General features: G+C 43.8%; 1 protein-coding gene across 1 annotated transcript in view; it reads right to left on the reverse strand.

Annotated features, from left to right (window-relative positions):
* The window catches only part of LOC127186260 (histone acetyltransferase KAT2B-like), a 37,155-nt gene extending 18,260 nt beyond the window's left edge, over positions 1-18,895 (reverse strand). Inside the window, exons 1-6 of the mRNA XM_051142700.1 lie at positions 18,663-18,895; positions 14,071-14,177; positions 10,578-10,700; positions 7,942-8,078; positions 3,384-3,592; positions 1,834-1,960 (exon numbers count right to left, since the gene is read on the reverse strand). Of these exons, the coding sequence (XP_050998657.1) occupies positions 1,834-1,960; positions 3,384-3,592; positions 7,942-8,078; positions 10,578-10,700; positions 14,071-14,177; positions 18,663-18,880 (921 nt within the window). The 5' untranslated portion in view covers positions 18,881-18,895. The remainder of the gene's footprint in view (positions 1-1,833; positions 1,961-3,383; positions 3,593-7,941; positions 8,079-10,577; positions 10,701-14,070; positions 14,178-18,662) is intronic.
* Between the last annotated feature and the right edge of the window lie 4,579 nt (positions 18,896-23,474).

Below are 23,474 nucleotides of genomic sequence, written 5' to 3' on the forward strand. Positions count from 1 at the left end.
AATAAATAAATAATTTTTTAAAAGAGGAAGAAAAAAGCAGAGGCAGTAGGGTCATGAGTTCAAGGACATTCTTAGCTTTATGGCAAACGTGAGACCAACATCAATTCCATGAGACTCTGTCTATAAGACAAACAGGAAAGGGGGTTGGGAGTTGAACAGTAAAAGAACGCAAAAGTATCCAAAACTAACCACACTTCAAACAGAAAATGATTTCTTCCAATGACTTATTTTTAGTTTCTGTAAACGGCTGTGTTTTTTTTGACCCTGAAAAAACCAACGGAGTCCTTAGCCCAAGAGAGTGGGCCTCTCATGCCCACTTAATACTTGAATGTGGCCATTGCAAACTGAAACAGGCTGAGTGTAAACTACATACCAGTTTCAAAGGCTCTGCACAGAGAATGTAGATGTTGTTGATAGTTCCTCATAATATTGAATTTTAGTTAAATGAACAGCATTTGAAAAATTGACCTCTCCTGCTTTCTTTCACTTACTTTTTTGAAACAGATCTTCTAGAAAGTTTGTACTAAGTGCATGCATGGCTTATATGTGTAGCTTCCACATGCTTTTTTTTTTTTTAACAACTTGCCTCAGTCTTTTTTTTATTTTATTTATTTATTTATTTATTTATTTATTTATTTATTTGCAGCCACCATTGACTCCCAAACTGCTTACAGCTACTCACCACAAAATTTTTTCATATTCCTTTGCAGCAGTTCTCAAACCCTTTGGAGTCAGAAATCAGATCTCCTGCACATCTGATATTCGCATTACAATGCATACCAGTAGCAAAATCACAGTCGTGAAGTAGAAACAAAAATAATTTTATGGCTGGGGGTCCCTGCCACCTGAGGAACTGTGTTAGAGCGATACGGCATTGGGAGTGTTGAGAACCACTGCTGTAGAGTCTGTTGAATGCTAAACTCGTACCCTGCTAGGGCTGAAGCAATATCCTCAGAGAGACAGAGAAGAGTTCTTTCTGCCCAGTACATCTAGGTTACTCCAGGCAAACCCAAGGCAATCCTACCCAAGCACAGCGGTAGCTCCCTGGAACGGAGCGCCTATGCCTGAGACAATAACAGGGCGGGGGTAGAAGAGGACACCAGCAAGATCAACACCCACATGAGGGACTAGTGCTACAGCCGTACAGCCAAGCGCCAGCCTCACATGCACGGACCTCTGGCTTCAAGGGAATGCTCTGGACCAAATTCATACAAATACTTTGTTCACATATTTATTGAAATTTGTTAAAAGTTCTCTTCTTTCTGTCTGTCTGTCTGTTTCTATTTGTAGACAGGGTGTTCCGAGCTACCCTGGATTTAATAGACAGACTAGACTGACCTCAGACTCACAGAGATCTGCCTACCTCTCCTTCTTAAGTACTGAGACTAACTGTGTGGGCCACCACAACCAACTCCTTTTGGAATTTCTTTAATATTTGTCTGTACTTTTAGGTGAGAGTTTTGCTGAACTGTGTGAAATAATTAAACCGTGTGTGTGTGTGTGTGTGTGTGTGTATGTGTGTGCACGTGCCCCCGTGCCTGCCTATCTGTGCATGTTACATGTAAACTAACAATAAACATAGATTTACTTTCAAAACTCTATCTCCATCTACTAGCTTCAGGATACATGTTGGCATGTGTGGTGTTCCTTCATTCTGCCTGAAGGTTGGACAAAGCTTCTACGTAACCCTAGTGAGAATATAGAGGGCAGGATACTGTCCCCACATATACACAGTCAACAACAGTGATAGAACTTCTGAGGGATCCCATGCTCCACGGTGTCAGCAAGAAGCCCTGCCTCTGCTTTTCTGCTAAGGTCCCTGGTTTCTCTTACCTTGACTTGTTCATTTGAGGTTACTGCACAGAAAACAATCTCTGTGAATCCCTGGGATGGAAACATCCGGAAACAGATACCACCAATGACACGGCCATCTTTAATTAAAGCAAGGGTTTTGTGTTTCCTAAAAGAATAAGGTTAAGTCAGAGTATTCTCTTTCTTGGTTATGTTAAAAAAAAAAAAAAAAAAAAAAAAAAAACCCACACACACAACACTCTGCAGATGTTTCTTGTTGACTAAGAAGGCTTCGGGGTGGATAGGGAGGTTCTTTCATCTAGATACCAGCTCTCCAGGCAGTCACTTCCCTGGACTCTTTAGGGCAAGTCTACTTCATCAGAGCTCCCACGGAGACAAAGGAAGCATTCCCTTAGAAGAGCCCGTGACCGAGCCTGAAAGTGTGTGCTTGGAGGAGCTCTGAAAGCGGCAGGCCCCATGACTGGGAACTGCCTCTGGGAGCTGGAAGGAGAGCTCAGAGCTCTAAGCTCAAAATGGCAGGCAAGGGCTGACATGCATTACAGAGACAGAAACATCCCAGCAAAGAGTACAACATCCTCACGTAGGAACTGGCAAGCCCAGGAGTGTGGAATCCCACCCTACTGTCTCACGCTAACTTGCCACAGGTGCAAATCACATTTCACATAGGCTGTCTGGCTAACAAGGTTAAAACACAATGTTTAATTCCTTGTTGTTGTTGTTGTTGATTTCATTTTTGGTTTTTGTAATATTATGGATTGAACCTAGGGCTTTGTTCATGCCAGGTGAGCCCTCTACCACTGAGCTACATCCTCATCCTTGGATGATTTTTTTTCCCCCTTAAAGCAATATATTTTTTAGGTTAGTGTATCTTAAATCCCAGTAATTTCCCTAGTGTTTCCATAGCACATTGCATAAATGGACTGTGCTTTGCTCTGTACTTTGCCTGAAGATCCCACAAAGCTTTGGTGCAGCCTTACTTATGGCTACTTGGGCTACCGTGGTACCTGGTTAGTACAACAAAACCAAAAATGTACTGACAGCGATGTAAGACATCCTAGGATTTTTATGCTTTCACGTCTAAAAGGAATGTGATGCAGAAGAGTCTTCACCAGCTTTTTTTTTTTCAGTTCATTCATTTGTTTGTGTGTGCAATTAAGTGTGTGTGTGTGTGTGTGTGCGTGTGTGTGTGTGTACACAAGTGAATGCCACTCATGTGCTAAAGTCAGAAAACATTTTGTGGGAGTTGGTTCTCTCTCTCTCTCCCCCATGTGGGTCCCAGAGATAGAATTCAGATATCAGGTTTGGCAGCTAGAGACTTTACCCACTCACCAATCCCAGCAATTTAAACTACAAAGTTCCAATCCATTGATGAGAACATTTAAAAACTGTTGACAAAATAACCTTAGTGATTTGACATGAAAATTCTATCAGTGTGGCCTCTGTATCCACAGCAGGACAGGAGGCAGCTGGATTGCAAGGGATAAGTGTCACAATCTAAATAGCTCTCCCTCCCCACACCCCACACCGCCCTTATATTAAAGAAGGAATAAGGAAGAATGGGTTGAACTTACGGGTCAAAGACAAGCCGTGTGATGTACTCTTTGGGCATGCGGGGCAGCTGGTGGGAGAACACATTCTGCAGGCCCACCAGCCACATCAGGATCTTCTTGTTTGGTTTCTGGTTCAGAGAATTGCCCACCACGTGGAATTCAATGACCCCTCTGCGTTCTTCCAGCCTTGCCGCCTCATCCCTGGCTGAATGTGCTGACAGAAAGTTGGTCTGGAATCCAGAAGACAGAAAGAAAGAAAGAAAGAAAGAAAGAAAGAAAGAAAGAAAGAAAGAAAGAAAGAAAGATTACAAGAGGCTTTTCTTTGAAGGCAGGGGACTGGATCACACAAAAGCTCCCCCTATTCTAATAAGACCCTGGTGTGAATTTCAGGGCCTTACACACATGGGCATGAGTGTGCCTGTGCATCCATGCCCCATACCCCACACGTTATGAAGACAAGATAGAAAAGTGGATTACGCGGGCAAGGTAGATGACTCAGTTAAAAGGGTTTACTGTACAACCGAGCAGAGCAGAGTTTGGATTCAGGTATCCATATGACAAGCCAGGTGCATCCTTTGCACACCTGTAGCCCCAGCTCCAAAGAAGGCAGCAACAGAAGGCTCACTGGGCCCTGCTGCCTTCTGACCTAGCCAAGAAAACAAGCACAAGCCCCAGGTTGAGACCCCCGTCTCAAAAGACTTGAAGGAAAGTTACAGAAAATGATACTGGACAGTCTTCCAGTCTACGTGTGTACACAGGCATGGGAAAACACACACACAAACACACACATAAGTGAACAGATTAAGTAGATAAAGCAAGACGAAAAGATAGCATGTGCAAGTGTTTTATATTTTGTATGGATTAGGCATCAGAAAACTTATGTACTGGCTTTGAACTAACATTCTTCTGCCTCAGCTTCCCCAGTGGTAGGAGGTATAGACATCACTTCTGGTTAGGAACCCAATAGAAAATATTTTAGAAGGTCTGGGGAGATGGCACAGTGTGTAAAGCACGTGCCTCACAATGTGGAGGCCAGGTTCACACCCCATGCACCTAGGAGGTAAAGTGGGTCTGATGGCCTGCTTGCAATTCAAGCACAGGAGCAAGCTGGCTAGTCAAAAAGCAAGTTATGTGGGGTTTTTAGTTTTTGAGAGAGAGAGAGAGAATCTGCCACAAGCACTGATGTGCCACCTTGCTCATGTGAACACAAGGATTAATGCAAAAATTATTTTCAAGACGATATTTTCAGGGGCTAGAAAGATAGCTCAGCAGTTAAGTACATGCACTGCTCTTTGAGAGGAGCCAAGTGTGGGACCTAGCATGCACACTAAGTGGCTCCCAACTGCCTGTAACTCCAGTCCAAAGGATCTGACACCCTCCTCTGGCCTCTTTGGGCACCAGCATTCATACGGATGCATGCGCGCACACACACACGTGAATAGATTAAGTAGATAAAGCATTATGAAAAGACAGCATGTGCAAGTGTTTTATATTTTGTATGGATTAGGCATCAGAAAACTTTTTTTTCCTGAGACAGGGTCTTGCTATGTACTGGCTTTGAACTAACATTCTTCTGCCTCAACACACACACACACACACACACACACACACACATACGCGCAATAAAATAAAAATATTTTAGACATTTTGAATCATATGGTCTCTCTCTTAACTACTCAATTGCTATTGTAGCATGAAAGCAGACATACGGGTAAGGAATACTTAGCATGATGTTCCAATAAAACTTTAAGGAGGATAGCGGGGCTGGAAAAGGGGCTCAGCTGTTAACAGTGCCTGCTGTGCTACGGAGGACCCAAGTATGGTTCCAAGCACACATATTGGGAGGCTCACAACTGCCTGCAACTCCAGCTCCAGGGAGATCAAATGCCCTTTTTCTGGTTTCTGTGGGCAGTCACATATACAAGGCATATACTCAGACACATAGACATAAATAAAAATAAATATTAAAAAGTTAAATGCCAGGGCAGGGGGAATGCAGTAAGATGGCTCAGCTTGCTGTAAAACCTGACAACCTAAATTCAATCCCAAATCAAGCATGACCCACCTGATGGAAGGAAAGAGATGCTCCCCTCAAACTGACCACTAGCCTCCATATCCATCCCATGCTGGGAGTTCCCACAGGCGCACGAACACATATACATACATACAAGCACATTAAATAAATAAATGTAAGCTTTTAAAAGAGGACCAGTGGCTTATCAGGCAAAAGTGTTCACTGCACAAGCCTGAGGACCTCAGTTCGAGGCCCAGAATCCACAACTAAAGGAGAGAACTGACTGCTGAAAGGTGTCCTCAGACTTCCACGCCGGAGGAGGGACTCACTCATACGGCATAATAACAACACGGTGGCAATGATAATTAAAAACTCAAAGACATTAAGATAGCAGGTCCCAAATTCTTGAAATACACCATAAAGCAGCAATCATACTGATATTGTTAGCATTGCTTTTTGGAAAACGGGTTTCCTTCTGGAATTATCTGTTGATCCAGAGTTAACTCAGAGCAGGCTGCCTGGCCTAGTGCCAGCACCTCACGCTTTAATCCACCTCATGTTGGCCAAGAACATCTTTGACGAACAGCTCTGCTGGGAAGAAAAGTCCTAACTGTAGCTCTGGCTCCCGCTGGCTGCCCTATGACTCCCTGCGGTGGATTCCAAGCTCCAAGCTACTTAACAACCAGCTTACCAAAAAAAACGTCTGAAGCTGGAGCGGCTTTCCTGGGTGCGCTGCTACACTAACTGCCCCCAACAGATTGTGAAATGGGTGACGGCCTCCCCACTTGACATCTGAGCACACCAGGCTCTGCGCATGCGAAGTTACAAAATCCTTACAGCACATGCGCAGAGGGAACTCAGCTTTAGGTCTCCAACAGACTGGACAGTCCAGAGGGGAAGACGAAACGGTTCTGTGGCAACAGTCAGTTCTCTGAATGACACTTAACACAGAGAGAGAGAGGGCGGGAGGGAGGGAGGGAGAGAAAGAGGGGGGGGAAGGAGGGAGGGAGGAGAGACAGAGAGACAGACAGAGAGAGACACAGAGACAGAGAGGTTGTTTATAAACCACTTCTCAGGCCATATCTTCATTTCCTGGAAATGTCTTAAGCCTCCCTGTTCCCGGATGTCTGGCAATAAGATTCAAGCAATATCTTTCTTTCTTTCTTTCTTTCTTTCTTTCTTTCTTTCTTTCTTTCTTTCTTTTTTTTAATTAATTTATTCTTGTTACATCTCAATGGTTATCCCATCCCTTGTATCCTCCCATTCTCCCCTTATTCCCCTCCCCTATGACTGTGCCTGAGGGGGACCTCCTCCCCCTGTGTATGCTCATAGGGTATCAAGTCTCTTCTTGGTAACCTGACAAGCAATATCCTTCAACAGAAGTATTTTGCCTGAATTGATCTCACCTATTGCACAGAGTCAGAGACACTATGCAAAACTAGCCAACAAGGCTCCGCAACAAAGGTGCACTGTAAGAAAAGAGGAAAGGCCTGGAGAACTGTCCTGAGTTAAAGGAGCCGAGGAGACTGGGATGAGGTAAGGTGCTTGCCCAGCCTACAGGAAGCCCTGGATTTGATGGGCCTAGTGTGGTGGTTCACTGTCATTCATCCTGGCTATAGTGAGTCCAAGATCAGCCTAGACAACATGAGACCTGTCAAGGAAGAGGAAAGAAAAAGAAAGGAAGGAAGGAAAGAAAAAAAGAAAGACACGAAAGAGACGAAGAAATAAAAACTGAATGCGATGTTTGGTTCTTAACTGAGTCTCCAGCAACGACAATACATGTTATGAGTGTTAATAATTGGCAAGATGGTCCTTGGAGACAGGTTGCGCATGAGGCCACCGGTCAGCAAACTTTTCAGTAAAAAAAAGTCAAGTGGTGAACATTTTATTTTGCAAGACACAAATTCCAAGCCTCCACTACTCAATTTTTCTGCTATGTGCAATGGTGCACAGAAAACACAAGTCGGTGACAACTGTTACAAGCCTAGCCTGCTGGGACACACCTTTACTCCTACCTAGTCGGGAGGCTCTGAAGAATTACCTGTGCACACAAGCCGAATGGGGTCTCTGACTGGTCGGCTACAGTCTGCCGACCCTGAACCAGACAAGCTCGTGACAAAGCTAAATTTCCTGGGTGCTAACTCACGTCCATTAGACAAGAAAATTGTGCAATTGCACCGGGCAAATGCCCCAGGTGTTGGGTATTATTACATCTGTTTGAAACTCTGAAATGATTCTAAAGGGTTCACAGGAGAAGGAACAGAAGGTAAAGGGGAACGGGATGTGATTACTGATGACTCTTCGGGCACAGTGCATGGATTTTTATCATACTTTTTTTTTTCTATTGTTGACGGAGACTTGAAATTCTTCAATATGGAAAAGTTTCCAACTACTTGAAACAGTAGATACTCATCAAGGGCAAGCACATCTTAGTTAGCCATTCCTGCCCTGCCTGTCATGACCTCCAGTGTGTTCTCAGCACCCCACCCTCATCTCTGACAGGTGGTATGACAGGGAGACCCAAAGGGCCCTCCCAGCTGCCTGCCTGGTCCCCCCCGTGCTGACCTCTGGCCCAAGCATCACTGCAGGGTCTGTGATGGTAGACATGACCTCATTGATCAATTCCACAGGAATATCCCCCATCACTCGGGATCTCTTGGCCTCCTCTGGAGCATGCGAGTTGTTCATTTTCCTCTTTTCTCCTGTGATGTTCAAAATAAAAGGCAAAAAATGGGTGGCTTGAAATGGAGACTACATACTGATGAATCTAACATTTTGGGAAGGGGATGTGGGGGTGAGACAAGGTCTTGCCAGGTATCCCTGGCTGGTCTCTCAACTATGTATGGCTCAGGTTATCTTCAAACTTGTGACAATACTGTTTCTACCTCCTGAAGGCTGGGGTAATAGGTGTGTGCTATCACACTGCTCTCCCATCGAAATGTCTAATAGCACTGATGGCTGTCCCCAGCTTTTAGGAGGAGAGAGGACAGTGGTATAAGAGAAAGGAGACCACCACCATTTCCAGTGCCAGGTCACCTCTTTTTTTTTTAATTTACTTACTTATTTTTTATTTTATGTGCATTGGTGGTTTGCCTACATGTATGTCTGTGTGAAGGTGTCAGATCTTGGAGTTGTGAACTGTCATGTGGTACTGGGAATTGAACCCTGGTTCTTTGGAAGAGCAGTCAGTGCTCTTAACAGCTAAGCCATCACACCAGTCCACCCAGGACCCCTGGAAAGATTGCCTATTTTCTTTTTGTTTCTTTTTTTAAAAAATTATTTTGATTGCCTATTTCCTAAAGATGGTTTTCAACTGGACATATGAGTTATTAAAGCATGTTTCTTTTTAAATTTACTTTTATTTCATGTGCATTGGTGATTTGCCTGTATAAATGTCTGTGTTAGAGTGTCAAATCTTCTGGAACGGGAGCTACAGACAGTAGTGAGCTGCCATGTCACTGCTGGGTATTGAACCCGCATTCTCTGGAAGAGAAGTCAGGGCTTTTAACCACTGAGTCACCTCTTCAGTTTCTAAAGGTATTTATTTATTTATTATGTATGTATACAGTGTTCTGCCTGCATGTATGCCTACAAGCCAGAAGATGGCACCAGATCTCATTACAGATGGTTGTAAGCCAACATGTAGCTGCTGGGAATTGAACTCAGGACCTCTAGAAGTACAGCCAATGCTCTTAACCACTAAACCATCTCTCCAATCCTCTAAAGTTATTCTTTATGTATATGTTTGCCTGCATGCTAGCACGCTCATGCATGTGTGCATGCTTGGCTACATGTGTGCATATGTGTTGGGGGGAGGGGCAGGGCAGGGCATGCCCACAGAGGACATGAAAGGAGCCATATTCGCAGTCCAATAACTAAATAAAAGATAAAAATAGTAACTTGAAGTCAGGCATGGTGATGCATGCCTTTAATTCCAACACTGCAAAGGCAGGCAGATCTCTGGGAGTTTGAGGCCAGCCTGGTCTACCTAGCAAATTCTAGGACAGCAGGGCTACACATAAATACCGGGGGGTGGGGGGGGGAGAAGCAGTTTGTTTATTTGTTTGTTTGTTTGTTTAAAATCAGAAGGAGCTGGGTGTGGTGGTACTCGCCTTTAACTCCAGCACTCAAGAGGCAGAGGCAGGTGGATCTCTGTGAATTCGAGGCCAGCCTGTTCTACAAAGCAAGTCCAGGATAGCCAAGGCTGTTACAAGGAGAAACCCCATCTTGAAAAACAAAACACACACACACAAAAAATCAGAATAAAATATTAACTTTGGAATGTTCAAATGTAATTTGCTCCTCAGTTTTGAAGCCCAGTGAGCACACACCTGCACTGTACTCTCACTAACTTTAAAAAACAGAGTACTACAAAGTGCATACTCTGTAGAAAAGCCTATGTATGATTCACTATATGGCTTTGCTTCCAATTATACCAGCTCTATGGATGTTGATTTTGGAGATGAATGAGGATTATCTTTAGATATTTGCTCAACAAGTCACCGTATTCCAGGATTTGCACATTAACTTTAAAGTCATTCCTGCAGGAGTTGCCAATGGCGTTTCTTCATTCTTCCCCCCCACCCCCCACTGTGGTTCCAAGTGAAACCATGTGACTTGTGGATGCCAGGATGGGGCAGATTCTCCACCCCCAAGATACTGAATATTTCTTTTGTTTTCAGAAAGAAAAGGGGTGCACTGTATTTAGTGCACTGTAAGGGCTGTGGGCTGGGCAGCAACAAGGGGTGCCACCTATGGACAATACTGCGCATCTCAGAATGACCTGTGGTGATCACACTAGTGCCTCAAGAACATGTTGTGTATGGTACAATGTCCCCAGAGAAGGAAGAATACATATCAAAGAAAGCTACTTCCCCTTAAGCGATTTAGGCAAGCCACACGCACAATGAAGACCGCAGAGTTGTAAGCCCATGTGAAACTAGCAGAAACCTAATGACTACCAAAAGACGTATAGCACATGGGTGCTGTAAAATCAAGTTTTTATAGTGATAGCGCTGCACTGTGGGTCTGTTTGTTACACAGCAACACACACCACCAAAGTCTACTGCACAGTGACATCCAGCCGTTAATGCCTTAGGGAAACACAACTAGTAGTGGGTCTGAATCTAGCTCTAGGGCTCTGCCAATGACTGAGCTCCCAGTGGGAGCTGCAGTGCTCTCTTCCTCCCTTGGTAGCTTACCTGGGTTTGCTTCAAGCCCAGAAGAACCTCTGCAGCCAGGACTTGTTCTCCCTCCATTGACCTGCTCGTGGGAGGAGGAGTTTGAACTGAACGATGCTGTCCCAGTAACAGGAGGGCTGATGACTGCCCCGAGAGAAGGAAAAGAGGGTGTTAGATGGCTCCTTTCTTTGACAACAAGTACACATGAGGCCATCCTATCACCGCCCAGCACCATCAACGCCATGCTAAAACAAAACCACAGAGTATCGAGGTACTAGACAGCCACGGATTATAACTCACTGAGCAGAATTACGATGTATCAAAGCCTGTACTGACAAAATAGTGAGCAAACAAGAAGGTAAAGCTCTTTTCATTACAGACATGTGCTATAAAATAAATAAGGATGGATGTTTGCTCTTTTAATCAAATCAACCAGGCACTGTGATGCAAGCCTGAAATCCCAGCACTTGGGGAGGTAGAGGCAGGTCGATTTCTGTGAATTCAAGGCTAGCCTAGTCTACTATGTGAGTCCAGGACAGCCTAGGCTACCCAGAGAAACCCTGTCTCAAATAAAACAAAACAACAACAATAAAAATCAAATCAATCATTCAAATAAATAATGATAGCCATCATGATAAAACTAATTAAAGAAAGATTGAGTGTGGAGGCTGAACTTTGTAAGTATAATTGACAATGGTGGGGTGTTGACAGAGCCTAAAAGTTGTTCCCTTGAAGAATGTTCCCCGAAATGAAGAAAGCCAGAGGAATCCATTTTGACAAGTAATCAAGCCTCATACAATAGTAATAAACAAACCTCATCACTAGGGTCCAGAGGTTATGAAAACTATTAATATGCTATTTTTACCAAGAAAAGAGGCAAAAATTATAGGCAGCCTATCCATTAGATAACATTGCATTGAGATACACTTACTGGCCTTAACAAGAACACCATTCCCATGAAAGAGAAAGTTCCTCTGAGAGGATAAGTAGGATTACTTGTAATTGTGAATTGCTTTCTGAGAAAATACACAAAACAGTAGGTGTGGTAGTCTGAGTGAGAGATGTTCCCCATAGGCTCTTTTATATCTGGTTGCTGGTGCTGTTTGCGGATGTTATTTAGCACTAAGGTGCAGCTTTGCTGAAGAAAGTACAGCACTGAAGGCATTGAAGGCTTACAGCCTCACCCCTCTCCCTTCCCACCTGCTCTGCTTCCTATAAAAAGGAAATGTGAATAGCCAGAGTCCTGCGCTGGCCACCAGCCTCTGCACCTTTCTAGCAATCATGGACTCTGTCCTCTGGAAGAGTAAGCCAAAATAAATTCTTCCTTTATACGTTGCATTTAGTCATGGTATTTCATCACAGCAACAAAAAAGTTGACATAGCAGGGTTTTGGGGAGGGATGAATGTGTGTGTGTGTGTGTGTGTGTGTGTGTGTGTGTGTGTGTGTGTGTGTGTGTGTGTGTGTTGAGACAGAGGACACATACACGAAGTAAATGGGAAAGAATGGGTGGGAAGGGAGAAATTCTTATTTAAGTGTGTCGATTCCTAAGACTGAATGCCTCGTTTTAAGCTTGTGACTGCTCTGTACATCTGAGTTTTATTTCCAAATAAACTGGGTTGATGGTTTCCAATGTACGTGGTAGGATGGGGTCTTGCTGGGTGTGCCACTGATTTGTAGCTGAAGAGGTGAAAAATGGTAGGTAGTGAATACTCTCAGTCACACTGCAGCATTGGTACCCAAAGAGATCATTCCCTGAGGTTCCTCAGGCAGTAGTGGTTCAGTCTGTAAATATTCCCAGCACCCTAGTCAGAGGATGGAATCAGCCAGCCAGCTGACAATGAGCCACCAGCCTCTGACACTTCTAACTGTAGGCAACTGAATCAATAAAAATGGGGTACACTAGTGCCTGCAGTCCTAGCTACTTGACAGAAAGTTGCTTCAGCCCAAGAGTTAAAGGCTGGTCTGGGCAGCATGCAGAGATTCTGCCCTCTGCACCTCTAAAAGAAGGCTCGGAATACGCTAAAGAGCAAAGGTAGCACACAGGCTTCTGGTGTGCAGGCTCCTGACTCCCCAAGTATAAAGAAGCAATGCAAAGAGCAGCTCTGGGATCCAGAAGACACTGGAAGAGCTGGCAGATCTTCAGAGTCACTGTTATGACAGCCATATGTCACTGAGGCACTGGCGTGAAGACATGGCAATTTAGGTGATTACACCCTACTTTGCCAGCAAAGAACATATCGCAGTTACAGTAGAGCAGGAGATGACAGTTCACTGCTGATTGGCTTCACGTAACACCAGAGTGGATGGTCTAGCTTACGGGTACAATCGTAGCCACAGAGACAACCTCTGCCTCGTCCATCCTGAGCTATGGCAGGTAACCTGACCCAAAGTGAAGTCAGGCAAAAGTCAAAAAGAGTTTTCACACACACGAGGAGATATTTTCCAGAGATCTTTCACCAAAGAACTAGGCAGCAATGTCACTCCAACTGGACGTATGTGTCAAAGCATTATAAAGACGGACTTGGCACTGGTAAAGATAATAGCGAGAACAACCTGGCCCCGTTGAGAAATACTTCACATACTGAAATCAGCATCATCTTCTTTCACCCGCCATCCCACCATCGTTCTGGCAGTTAAAAAAGCCAGACCGAGGCTTGACTCCTGGACACGGCTTGCCAATGACTGCTAGTGTGGTTTTAATACAAAATGTCCCCCATAGACTCACAGAGCTGAGCAATTCCCCAGCTGGTGGGGCTGGTCTAGACGGTTGTAAAATCACTATAAAAACAGCATCCTACACCTTATGATGGAAACCATCAACACACTTTATTTGAAAACAAAACTCAGATGTACAGTGTACTTGCTACAGGAAGTACTCTCACTGAGGAGAGGCTTTGAGATTTTTATGCCCAGACCCCTGTTTTTTCTCTCTCTCTCTCCACTTTCTGTGTAAGGATGAAATGTCATCACACAGCTTCCTGTGCCTGCTGCCATGGCTTCCCGGGGATGATAAGACTGTTCTTCTGGAATTACTAGCCAAAACAAACCCTTTATCTCCTAGATTGCTTTTTGTCAGAGTACTTTATTTCAGCAACAGAAAAGAAAATGAATACAATTGCTAATAATAGAAGCATCTTCAAAAAGCCAGCATCTCATGACAGGGCTGAGCTACCTGGAATTTGGTCCTCCACCAGACACACTACGCAAACTAAGACCTCCTGTCCTTAATGTGGCTTTGCCTGTTTGATTTGTGCTTGTAGTGCTCATCAGCACAGACACACAGAATTTGACTTAGTACCTATTTGCTATTTATTATATTATATTATATTATATTATATTATATTATATTATATTATATTATATTATATATTAATAGTGATGTAGATCCAAGACTTAGAGGTTCCGGGCATCTATTTCCTTATGAGAAATACAAATAAATGCCAACTGAACTATGACTAACAACCTGGCCTGACGTTCATGGTTTCTCTCCAATGTATATAAAAGGAAATGTACCTGTTTGGATTCCTAGTGGGCTGGTTCTGGAAGAAGCTGAGAGAAAATCCTGATCCCAGATAGGAGAGTTTTGACTATACACTTCTTCTTCCAACATGGACAGAAACCTAGGCACAAAAATAATCACAAGAGTGAGCTTCTGAAAACTGTAAGTATTCCCCAAGGCTCGGAGGCCATCTTGGAAGAGGGAACTAAAAGGCTGTAAGAAGCATTTGTCAGGAAGGACTGAACCGATACACCATTCTCCGGACAGGAAGAACCACCACACCCAGTAAGTCACAGCATCTGTGGCTGCCTATACACGACCTGTACAAAACCAAGCCAGTCAATATTCCAGGTAAGAGTGGGGGCAGGGCTCACAGCCCCCACCCTAGCTGAGGAGTTACTGACAGTTGATGGCTTCTGGGGAGGGGAAAGTCAGTTTTAGGGTGTGGCGCCTGGTGGGTCAACCATGTTCCAGTGGATGGCCCCACAAAGATAAGTATAGGGGCAGCACAAATTAGACTTGATGGGTCATTTAAGAGTAAAAGAGGACACAAAGGGTGGTAGAGAGGTGGGAGTGGACCTGGGAGGAGTTAGTGGGAATTAAAATGATCAAAATACATGAAATTCTCAAAGAATTAATAACAATATTTTATTTTAATTAAAAACTGGGGCAGAAAAAAAAAATGGCTGAACGGTCAGGAGCATTGGCAGCTCCTTCAGAAGACCCAGGTTTAATTCACAGCACCCTCATGTTGGCTCGTAAACATTTCTAACTTCAGTTCCCGACAATCTGATGCCCTCTTCTGGCTTTCTTGGGCACCTGGTATGCACATAGCATACAGATATATATTCAGGCAAAATAGCCACACAAATAAAATAACAACTTTTCAAGTAAATGAAAAATAAACCGGGCTGGAGAGATGGCTCAGAGGTTAAGGGCACTGACTGTTCCTCCAGAGGTCCTGAGTTCAATTCCCAGCAACCACATGGTGGCTCACAACCATCTATAATGTGATCTGATGCTTTCTCTGGTCTGCAGGTATACTGTACTGTATACATAATAAATAAATAAATGAATAAATAAATAAACCATTAATTTAATTTATTGCCAGAAAACAAAAGCCTCAGTCATCTGTAACAACCATCCTAGAATAGGGTTCCCACTTTCAACTATAAAATACATTAGAACTATGGACTCAAGTGATGATTTCAGATGGACATTCCTGTGTATTCAAATACAGCAAAGTGTTTCTCCAGCATCTCCCTTTAACCCTGCTTAGCTTCGTAGGACACTTGGTACAGAGGACTAATTAGATGATGTATCCCTTGGTGAGGCTCACAGCAAATTCCAGCTGCCTATGTAGCTGGGGACACTCTTTTGGCCACAGTACTCTGGAGGCAGAAGCAGGGGAGTCAAGGCAGCCTAATCTACACAGCAGCTTCCAGACCATCAAGAAATCAGGACTGCATAGTGAGACTCTGTCTCACGAATAAATAATATGAGAGATCAAGGAAAAGTGGGAAGCGTAGAGAGAGAAAAAAACTGTGCTCAGGACGTAATGGGAGAGAGGGGGGGAAGGGGAGAGAGAGAGAGAGAGAGAGAGAGAGAGAGAGAGAGAGAGAGAGAGAGAGAGAGAGAGAGAGAGAGAGAGAGAAAGGTAAGCACTGAATGAAAAAGCAGCATATAAAGTAGATTCTGGCTCTGTCTAACACATACAGCCAGACACTCAAAGAGCATATCAGACTTTCAACACGTGTGGTTCCATAGCCAAAGCTCCAGGTCTAAAGCTCCTATAGCCTCAAATGTTGTCATATTCTATAAAGGGGAATTTAAAAAGAAAAGTGGGTGGTAGTTTTAACCTACCATTAGAAACAAAGAAGAAAAGAAAGCAGCTTGATTTCTCAGCTCATTGCACAAGCTTGGGGAAGAACACACTGTAATTAGCAAATATCTATCTACAAAGAGCAAAATAATTTTGCTATGGGAAGGGAAAACCTGTCACTATGCAAAGTAATTAAAAAGTTTCCATTAGCACTATGGTGGGTGTGGGGCTCAGGGACACTGTTTATCCCTTGACAGGGATGAATAGCTATGGTCTGAGGGCAAAATTCTCCTTAAGTGGCTAATTAGAAACATTAAGTGTGAAACCTCTTTAACATGGAAGAAAGGAGCGACTGAACCATGGCCTGTGTGATGCAGCAGCATTGGAACTGCGCCCCTTCTATCTAGGGTAGCCTAAAACCTCTACCTTTAACTAGAATCCTATACATTTTATGACTGGAGTCTTGCTCATGCCTCCATCTCATATGCAGACTTTCTTAGAGAAGCTTGGTACTGCAAATGTTGGCTGCTCTGTTCAAGCCTCGAGACGTTATCCACAGCATTTCTTAAGTCAACCTTTGGATTCAGATTAAACAGCCAAGGAGAGCTCGGTAATCTCAATCAGAAAACATTCGCTATTGTGCGGGTTTGAGTGCTCACGCAAACACAGGTAAGGCTGAGGACAAAACCCCTGGGAGACAAAAACACTATCACTGAGGGACATCCCCAGTCCTTGAACCTTTTTTTTTTTCCTACTTTGCTTTTGTTTTTTAAATTGGCTTACAAAGTAACAGGTTTCCATATAGAGCTTGGATACATATTTCAATTTAGTTGATCCCTAACCCCCAACTCTGGACCTAACTTATTCTTTAAAAAAAAAAAAAAAAAACTATAGTAAAGGATTAAATAAATAAATGGAGGGGGCAGTGAAAACTATGTCTAGAGCCAAATTTGGTGATCCACACCTGCAGTTGCAGCATTGGGAAGACTAAGGCAGAGAAACGACGATGAGTTCAAAGGTAGCCTGGACTACAGAGTCAGAGCTTGTCTCAAAACAAGAATTCGCATCATCTTTCCCGATACGCAAATTGGATGATTCAGTAATAGTGTCTTGATAATAAAAACTGAGTTTTTCTATGGCTGGAGAGATGGCTCAGCAGTTAAGAACATATACTGCTCTTTTAGAGAGGTCCCAAATTTAATTCCTAGAACCCACATCAAGCATGCTCACAACTGCCTAAAATTCCAGCTCTCAGGAAACCGCCCCCCCCCGAACCTCTTGCCTTCTCAGTCATCAGTGCTTACATACACATACCTGCACAGAAACACACACACACATAATTAAAAATAAACCTTAGTTTTTTCAAAAGCATAATCTCAATAATCTTTGATCAAAGAATACAAAACTGCCTCTCCCAGTATGTTCCAAATCAACAGTTTTCATTGGGACAGGGAGGAAAAGCTACATCTCTCCTGGTAGTTTTTAAACGTTTACTCTTTTTTACTATGCACCAATCTAGGCAGAATTTAAGAAAACAAAACAAAAACAAAAACCTCCATCCACCCACCCAGAGAAAACCCTACCTTATTTATGCATTGCTACCTTTGCTCAACAAGCCATGCGCTATACCTTCACTCATCCCAGCCCCTCCCCCAGCAGCCAATATCTTAGCTTAACCTCATGGCTACAGTTCAGTGGCAAAGTGCATACCTATCATGTGAGGCCCTAGGTTTCACCCCAAGCACCGGAAAGCGGAAACAAAAACCTTGTTGTCCCAAAGCACAGGATATAGCACTTCAACTTCCTATTGCTTTACTCTATTTTCTGAAAGACTATGTATCCAGCAAAGCAAGAGCCCAGAGTCACAGATACGTGTGTGTATCCTACACACAACAGTTCAGACGTACAAAGCTGAACTGAAGGAAGTGTCCACCCTAGCTTTGGCAGGCTGCTTTTGAAAGGATGAGAGCCAGGAGTTTACCAGGTCTCAGAGAGAACTGGAAAAATGGGTTTTTCTGTGCACTCTGAATAGACAGAAACTGCACCTACATGCTCTCTCTCATCTTTACCATCCTGGCTAAAAGATGAAATACATAGAGCAAAATGATGGCTGGGTCTTCACAAAACTGGCCTTCTCAACAGCAAATCTCAGATGGGGTTGGGCTTATCCCCTAATGATAAATGGTACTGATTGACACTTGGGGGGAAGAGATACTGTGTTCAGTTGTGAGCCCACTGGGGAGTCCAGCAAAGAGTTCCAACGCCCTGGCCACACAGTCAGCCCTGGCACACAGCAAAACAGGAATATGTGAATATAGAAAAGAAATTAGTATGCAAGAGGGGGTGTACTATAAAAGAGTAGAGGTGAGAGCACTTTTTGTACTCAGGAAGCAGAATCAGGCAGGCAATGAGTCTGAGCCAGCCTGGTTTACAGAGAAGCCCTCTCTCAAAAAAGAAGAAGAAAAAGGAGAAGAGGGAGAAGGAGGAGGAAGAGGAGAGGAAGAGAAAGAAGAAGAGGAGGAGGAGGAAGAAGGAGAAGAAGAAGAAGAAGAAGAAGAAGAAGAAGAAGAAGAAGAAGAAGAAGAAGAAGAAGAAGAAGAAGAAGAAGACAAAGTACTGGTTTACTGTCTACAATGCAGAGAAATCTCCTGAGAACTGAGGGTTCTTTCTCTCAGGATGCTTTCCCTGATGCTCATGATTTTTGGTACTTAAATAGGCTTCGGCATGTTCTCCACAACTTCAGGCCCTGGAATGAAGCAAAGCCCCACAAGCACACCCCCTTACTTTGGGAAATGTGTGAGGATTAGCGTGCGTTTCTCAAGAGGCAGCTTGTCTTTTTCCTGTCTGGCTTGTTCCAGGAGTTGCCGTCTCATGATGGTGAAGACCGAGCGAAGCAATGTTCTCCCAAATACCTTTGTGGTTTCGTACCGAGGTAGGCTATCACAGAACTGCGGTACATTGCAGTAGCACAACCACCTGCAGGAAGAGGACACAAGTGCCATCCATAGGTCATCAAAAACAGCCCATCACAGTGACCTTCTAGACAACGAGGCTCAGTGGAAGGAACCAGGCCTTCAATGACAGACAACAAGGTCATCCAACAAGATCACTATCAAGTAGTGAGCCCAGGATGAGACCAGCTGGCCCTCATGCACACCCCGTGACTCCCTGTAGGCCTCCTCCTATTCTGTCATTATGCATAGAGCCTGGAATCCAATACTGCTTGGCCAGTTGACTACCTACATGGAAATATTACTTTGCTCACTGCCCACTTTCTTGCCTATAAAACAGGGACAAGTGACAGCTACTTTACTGGATTCTCTGTGGAATGAGACAGCATGTGTAAGGTACAAAATGTAATTTGAGTTTATACTGAAATTATAGGCCAGGAGCAATGACCTATAATGCTAAAGCGGATGAGTGCTGAAGATTGAGCACAGCATTCCTGCCGGGAAGTTCCTGTGGTCCGTGGAGAAGAATCTGTACCTAACTCATCGAACACCAAGGAAGTGTGGCTGCCTGGGTCGCTGAATCTTGGGAAGTCAAAACGTGGCATAATAAGATGCATTGCGAGGTATATTCCTGTCATTGTTCATGTAAAGGCAGATTCAAATAGATCATGGCAATAAGAAAACCTATTATTCTTATTCTTAAACATTGATAAGGATCTGAAAAGTGTATTTAAGTGGCCTAAAAAACATTATCTTATTATAGAGAGTTGGGAAATGACTTCTTTCTTGAAATTCTTTGGTAAGTGTAAGATGTTTCGATGTATAACGTACTTAAAACTAAAAACCATTTGAAGAAGGGTGTATGTAACGTAAGATTTGGGATGCAGCTCAGAGCCGAAGCGTATTTAGCATTAGCAAGATCCTGGGTTTGATTCCCAAAACTGAAAAAGAAAAAAAATAAATAAACTATATAAGTAAGAAACAAAAAGAAAAAGCAATTTCTTTTTGTGAGATCACTCAAAAGGGAAGTCACTTGCTGCTAAGCCTAACAACCAAAGATCCATCCCTGGGACCCAGACACACACATCTCTCTCTCTCTCTCTCTCTCTCTCTCTCTCTCTCTCTCTCTCTCTCTCTCTCTCTCTCCCTCTCTCTCTCTCTCTCCCTCCCTCCCTCCCTCCCTCCCTCCCTCCCTCCCCCTCTCATGATATATGAGGGAGGGAGGGAGGGAGGGAATGAACTGCGTAGATAACACTCTTTTATCACTGAGGCTGTGGGAGACGATAAAGAGCCTTGAGAGTGTTCAAAACCTAGTTAGGTTCAGGAAGTAATAAGCTTTGACCATCTGTCCTGGGTCCACTCTGCCAGCTCAAAGTCAAAACTGCTTTCTGCACTGTAGGCTGGGAGGGTAACTTGGCTGCCTTCATCTGTCCACAGGTCTGCAGTGAACTGTCAGCAGGGGCCATCTAAGTTAGAAAGCTTCTCTCAACACTAATGCTTGAAAATGAAAAGATTCAGAACCAGCCCTGGATTTTCAGTCTACAGATGTGGGCTCTGAAAGTCACAGGAACTGCAGCAAGTGCACATCGCAGGCATCCCAGAGTGCAGCTCTGAACTAGGGAAACCCCGTGGGAATGCGTCATTTTGCAAACCATCCTCTTCCAGGACAGGGCTTCTATCCAAACATCAAAGCCCTTCCTGCCTTCGGTGAGGAAGCTAGCAGGTAAGATGAAGCGAGGCCATGAGCAGCATGCTGTGCCACATTTCTGTGGCCTCTTTTTTTTTTTTTTTTTTTTTTTTTTTTAAAACCTCATTCTGTATCTAACCCCCATACTACCCTATGTGGGGTGGCGATGGAGCAGTGGTGTTTCTCTTTGCAGGAAGACTTTCATAACAACACACACCTATAATTCCTCTTACTTGGTAAGTCCAACACCAATCTGAGCTATACGAGAAAGGGGGAAGGGAGAGAGGGGGAGGAAGGGAAAGAGAGAAGCCAGGTAGAGGAAAAGGAAAAGGCTTTCTGCTTGCTCCCCACCCCGGCCCTATACTTTGAGACAGTCTTACTCTGTAGTCTAGCCTGGCCTTGAACTCACAGCAATCCTGCTACCTCAGATGCCTGAGCACTGGGGTTACAGACATGAGTCACCGCTTAGGAAGATGCATGTTAGCATTATTGTATCTGCCTTGATCCATAATCTTTTCTCTTTAAATTTTATTTTATGTGTATGGCTGTTTTACCTGAATGTGGTTATATGTATCATGTGTGCCTGGTGTCTGAAGAGGAAGAGAGTGTCAGATCCCTTGGAAATGGAGTTACAGGTGGTTATGAGCTACCAAATACAAATGCTGGGAACCAAAGACAAGAGCAGAATGTGCTCCTAACCACTCAGCAATCTCCCCAAATTCACTATCTTTGTTTTGTTTTTTTTTTTTTAATTCACTTTACACCCCGATTGTAGTTCCACAGATTCACGATCTTAAAACTCTATGCTACTTCTGTTTCCTTTTCTTATCCCTCTCTCCCTCCCTCCCTCCCTCTCCCCACCCCCCCAGCTGTCTTATAACAAACAAACTCCCTCTCCCTCCATCTCTGTGTATCCCTGGCTATCCTAGAACTCAACCAGACTAGCTTCTAACTCAATATCCATCCTCTGCTCTTGAGTGCTGGTCAACTTTCTCTCTTACTATTTCATGTTCAAGTATTATTTTGTAATAATTTTGAATTTTACTTATTTATTGAAATAGTGACCCTGTTAACAAAGAAGAAGAAGAAGAAGAAGAAGAAGAAGAAGAAAAAGAAGAAGAAGAAGAAGAAGAAGAAGAAGAAGAAGAAGTAGAAGAAGAAGAATTGTTTATTCAGTAATTCCAAAATTCTTCTCTTTTGAAGCCAACCTTATTGAATGTTAAGTGCGCTCACATAGTAAAATAGGAAGAGTAACTGAGGATGCAAGGAGGCCAGCTCAGTAACCAATCATGAAAATATAATTGTGTGAGCAAGCTGGTCACAAATCTTAGTAAATCACAAGTTCAACTCCATGCAACTCTGATTATCCTGACACTATTTAAGATTTGACATTACAACATACAAAAGCAGGGCTGGGGTTGTGCCATAGAGGGTACAGTGCTTGCTTTGCATGCAGGCCCATAATTCAATTCTCAACCATGTAGAAATCAGACTTGATAGCGCACTTCAGAATTCCAGCATGCTTTTAATCACAGTGTCTGGGGAGTCTCCACATTGATATACCTAGATAAATGGCAATATTTTTTACAAAGAGTAAAAAATCGACACTCATGCAAGCTGGCTTTGAAGACAAGAGCCTCCCTGCTTCAATGGCCCAAGTGCTGGGGTTAAAAGCATGTTCCACCATTGTTATTGTTTTCAATGTAAGCACTCATTGCACATGGGGCTGCCATGTGGGGTTCACATCTGTTTCTGGTATCTGAGCAGTGCTAACTTAGGTCTGAAGTGCCCTTCAGGCATCTGACTCTCAAAATGATGTCTTAAAAATGTTTTAATAAAAGTTTTTATTCCCTGTTTTGTTTGGTTTGGTTTGGTTTGGTTGTTGTTGGTGTTGGTGATGGTGGGTTGGTTGTTTGTTTAAAGATCTTTCTCTGTGCAGTCCTGGCTGTCCTGGAACTAACCGTGTAGAGCAAGCTGGCCCCAAGCTCAAAGATCTACTACCCCTATTGGGATTAAATGGGTGGGCCACCACAACTGGCTAAAGTGTAATTTAAAACTTAAAGTGCTTTGTCTTTTATTCATAATAGGAACAAGCAATGCTGTTAAACAGGCTTCATTTATTTTGTATTTTGAGGTGGGCTCTCCTGTAGCTCAATGTGGCCTTGAACTCCTGACCTTCCTGGCTTCACACCCCGCCCCAGGGTTAAGGTTACAAGTGTGTGTCATGTCAGGTTGCTTCAAGCACCCACCCATCCATTGAATAAAGCTTGGCAGGTTCGCTCTGGGACTAGGACCATCATCTCTGAGTCCAGCATTTACCACAGAGAATCCAGTTTGCCTCATTTTCATGCTAAAGGTGAGTTCCATAAGCATGTTGGTTTTTTAACTGCTCCCAACTTTGCGGGGCTCTTCTTTCCTCTTCCCTTTCCTCATCAAAGGGCATGGTGGAGGACGCATGGAGTCCAGTGCGCCCACCCTCGCTTCGCTTCCTCCTGTTATTAAAAAGAGGCTCTTGATCTAGAAAAAGAACAAGTCCCAGTGCCTATGGGGACTTATCCACTGCCTCTCTGGGCAGTTTCACTTTGCATGGTTGGCTCCACCTTCAGCTGTTGGCTGGGGCTGCTGAGCAGCCAAAGACTCTTCCACTGTTTTTCTGTCATATGTTATCACAGCCCCCCCCGCCCCACCCTGAAAGTCTCACTCAAATACTCACACTCTTATTCAAGTGTCCGTTACTCCTGTCTATTATCCAGTCATTCAACTGCACATGGGTGGACCGTGGTTTAGATAGTACTGTGTGGGAGGTGAAAACAAAACCCAAACTCTTCCCTGCACCTGTTCTGTGCCAGTCAGCAGTGCCAGTTCCCACAGAATACAACAACTCCACAGAGGAAGAGAATGACAACCAGGGAAGAAGAGACAGATCTACAGCTCACAAAGAGATAAGCCCTGGGTCTA

The sequence above is a fragment of the Acomys russatus genome, unplaced genomic scaffold (genome assembly GCF_903995435.1).
Source record: "Acomys russatus unplaced genomic scaffold, mAcoRus1.1, whole genome shotgun sequence".
NCBI classification, from domain to species: domain Eukaryota; kingdom Metazoa; phylum Chordata; class Mammalia; order Rodentia; family Muridae; genus Acomys; species Acomys russatus.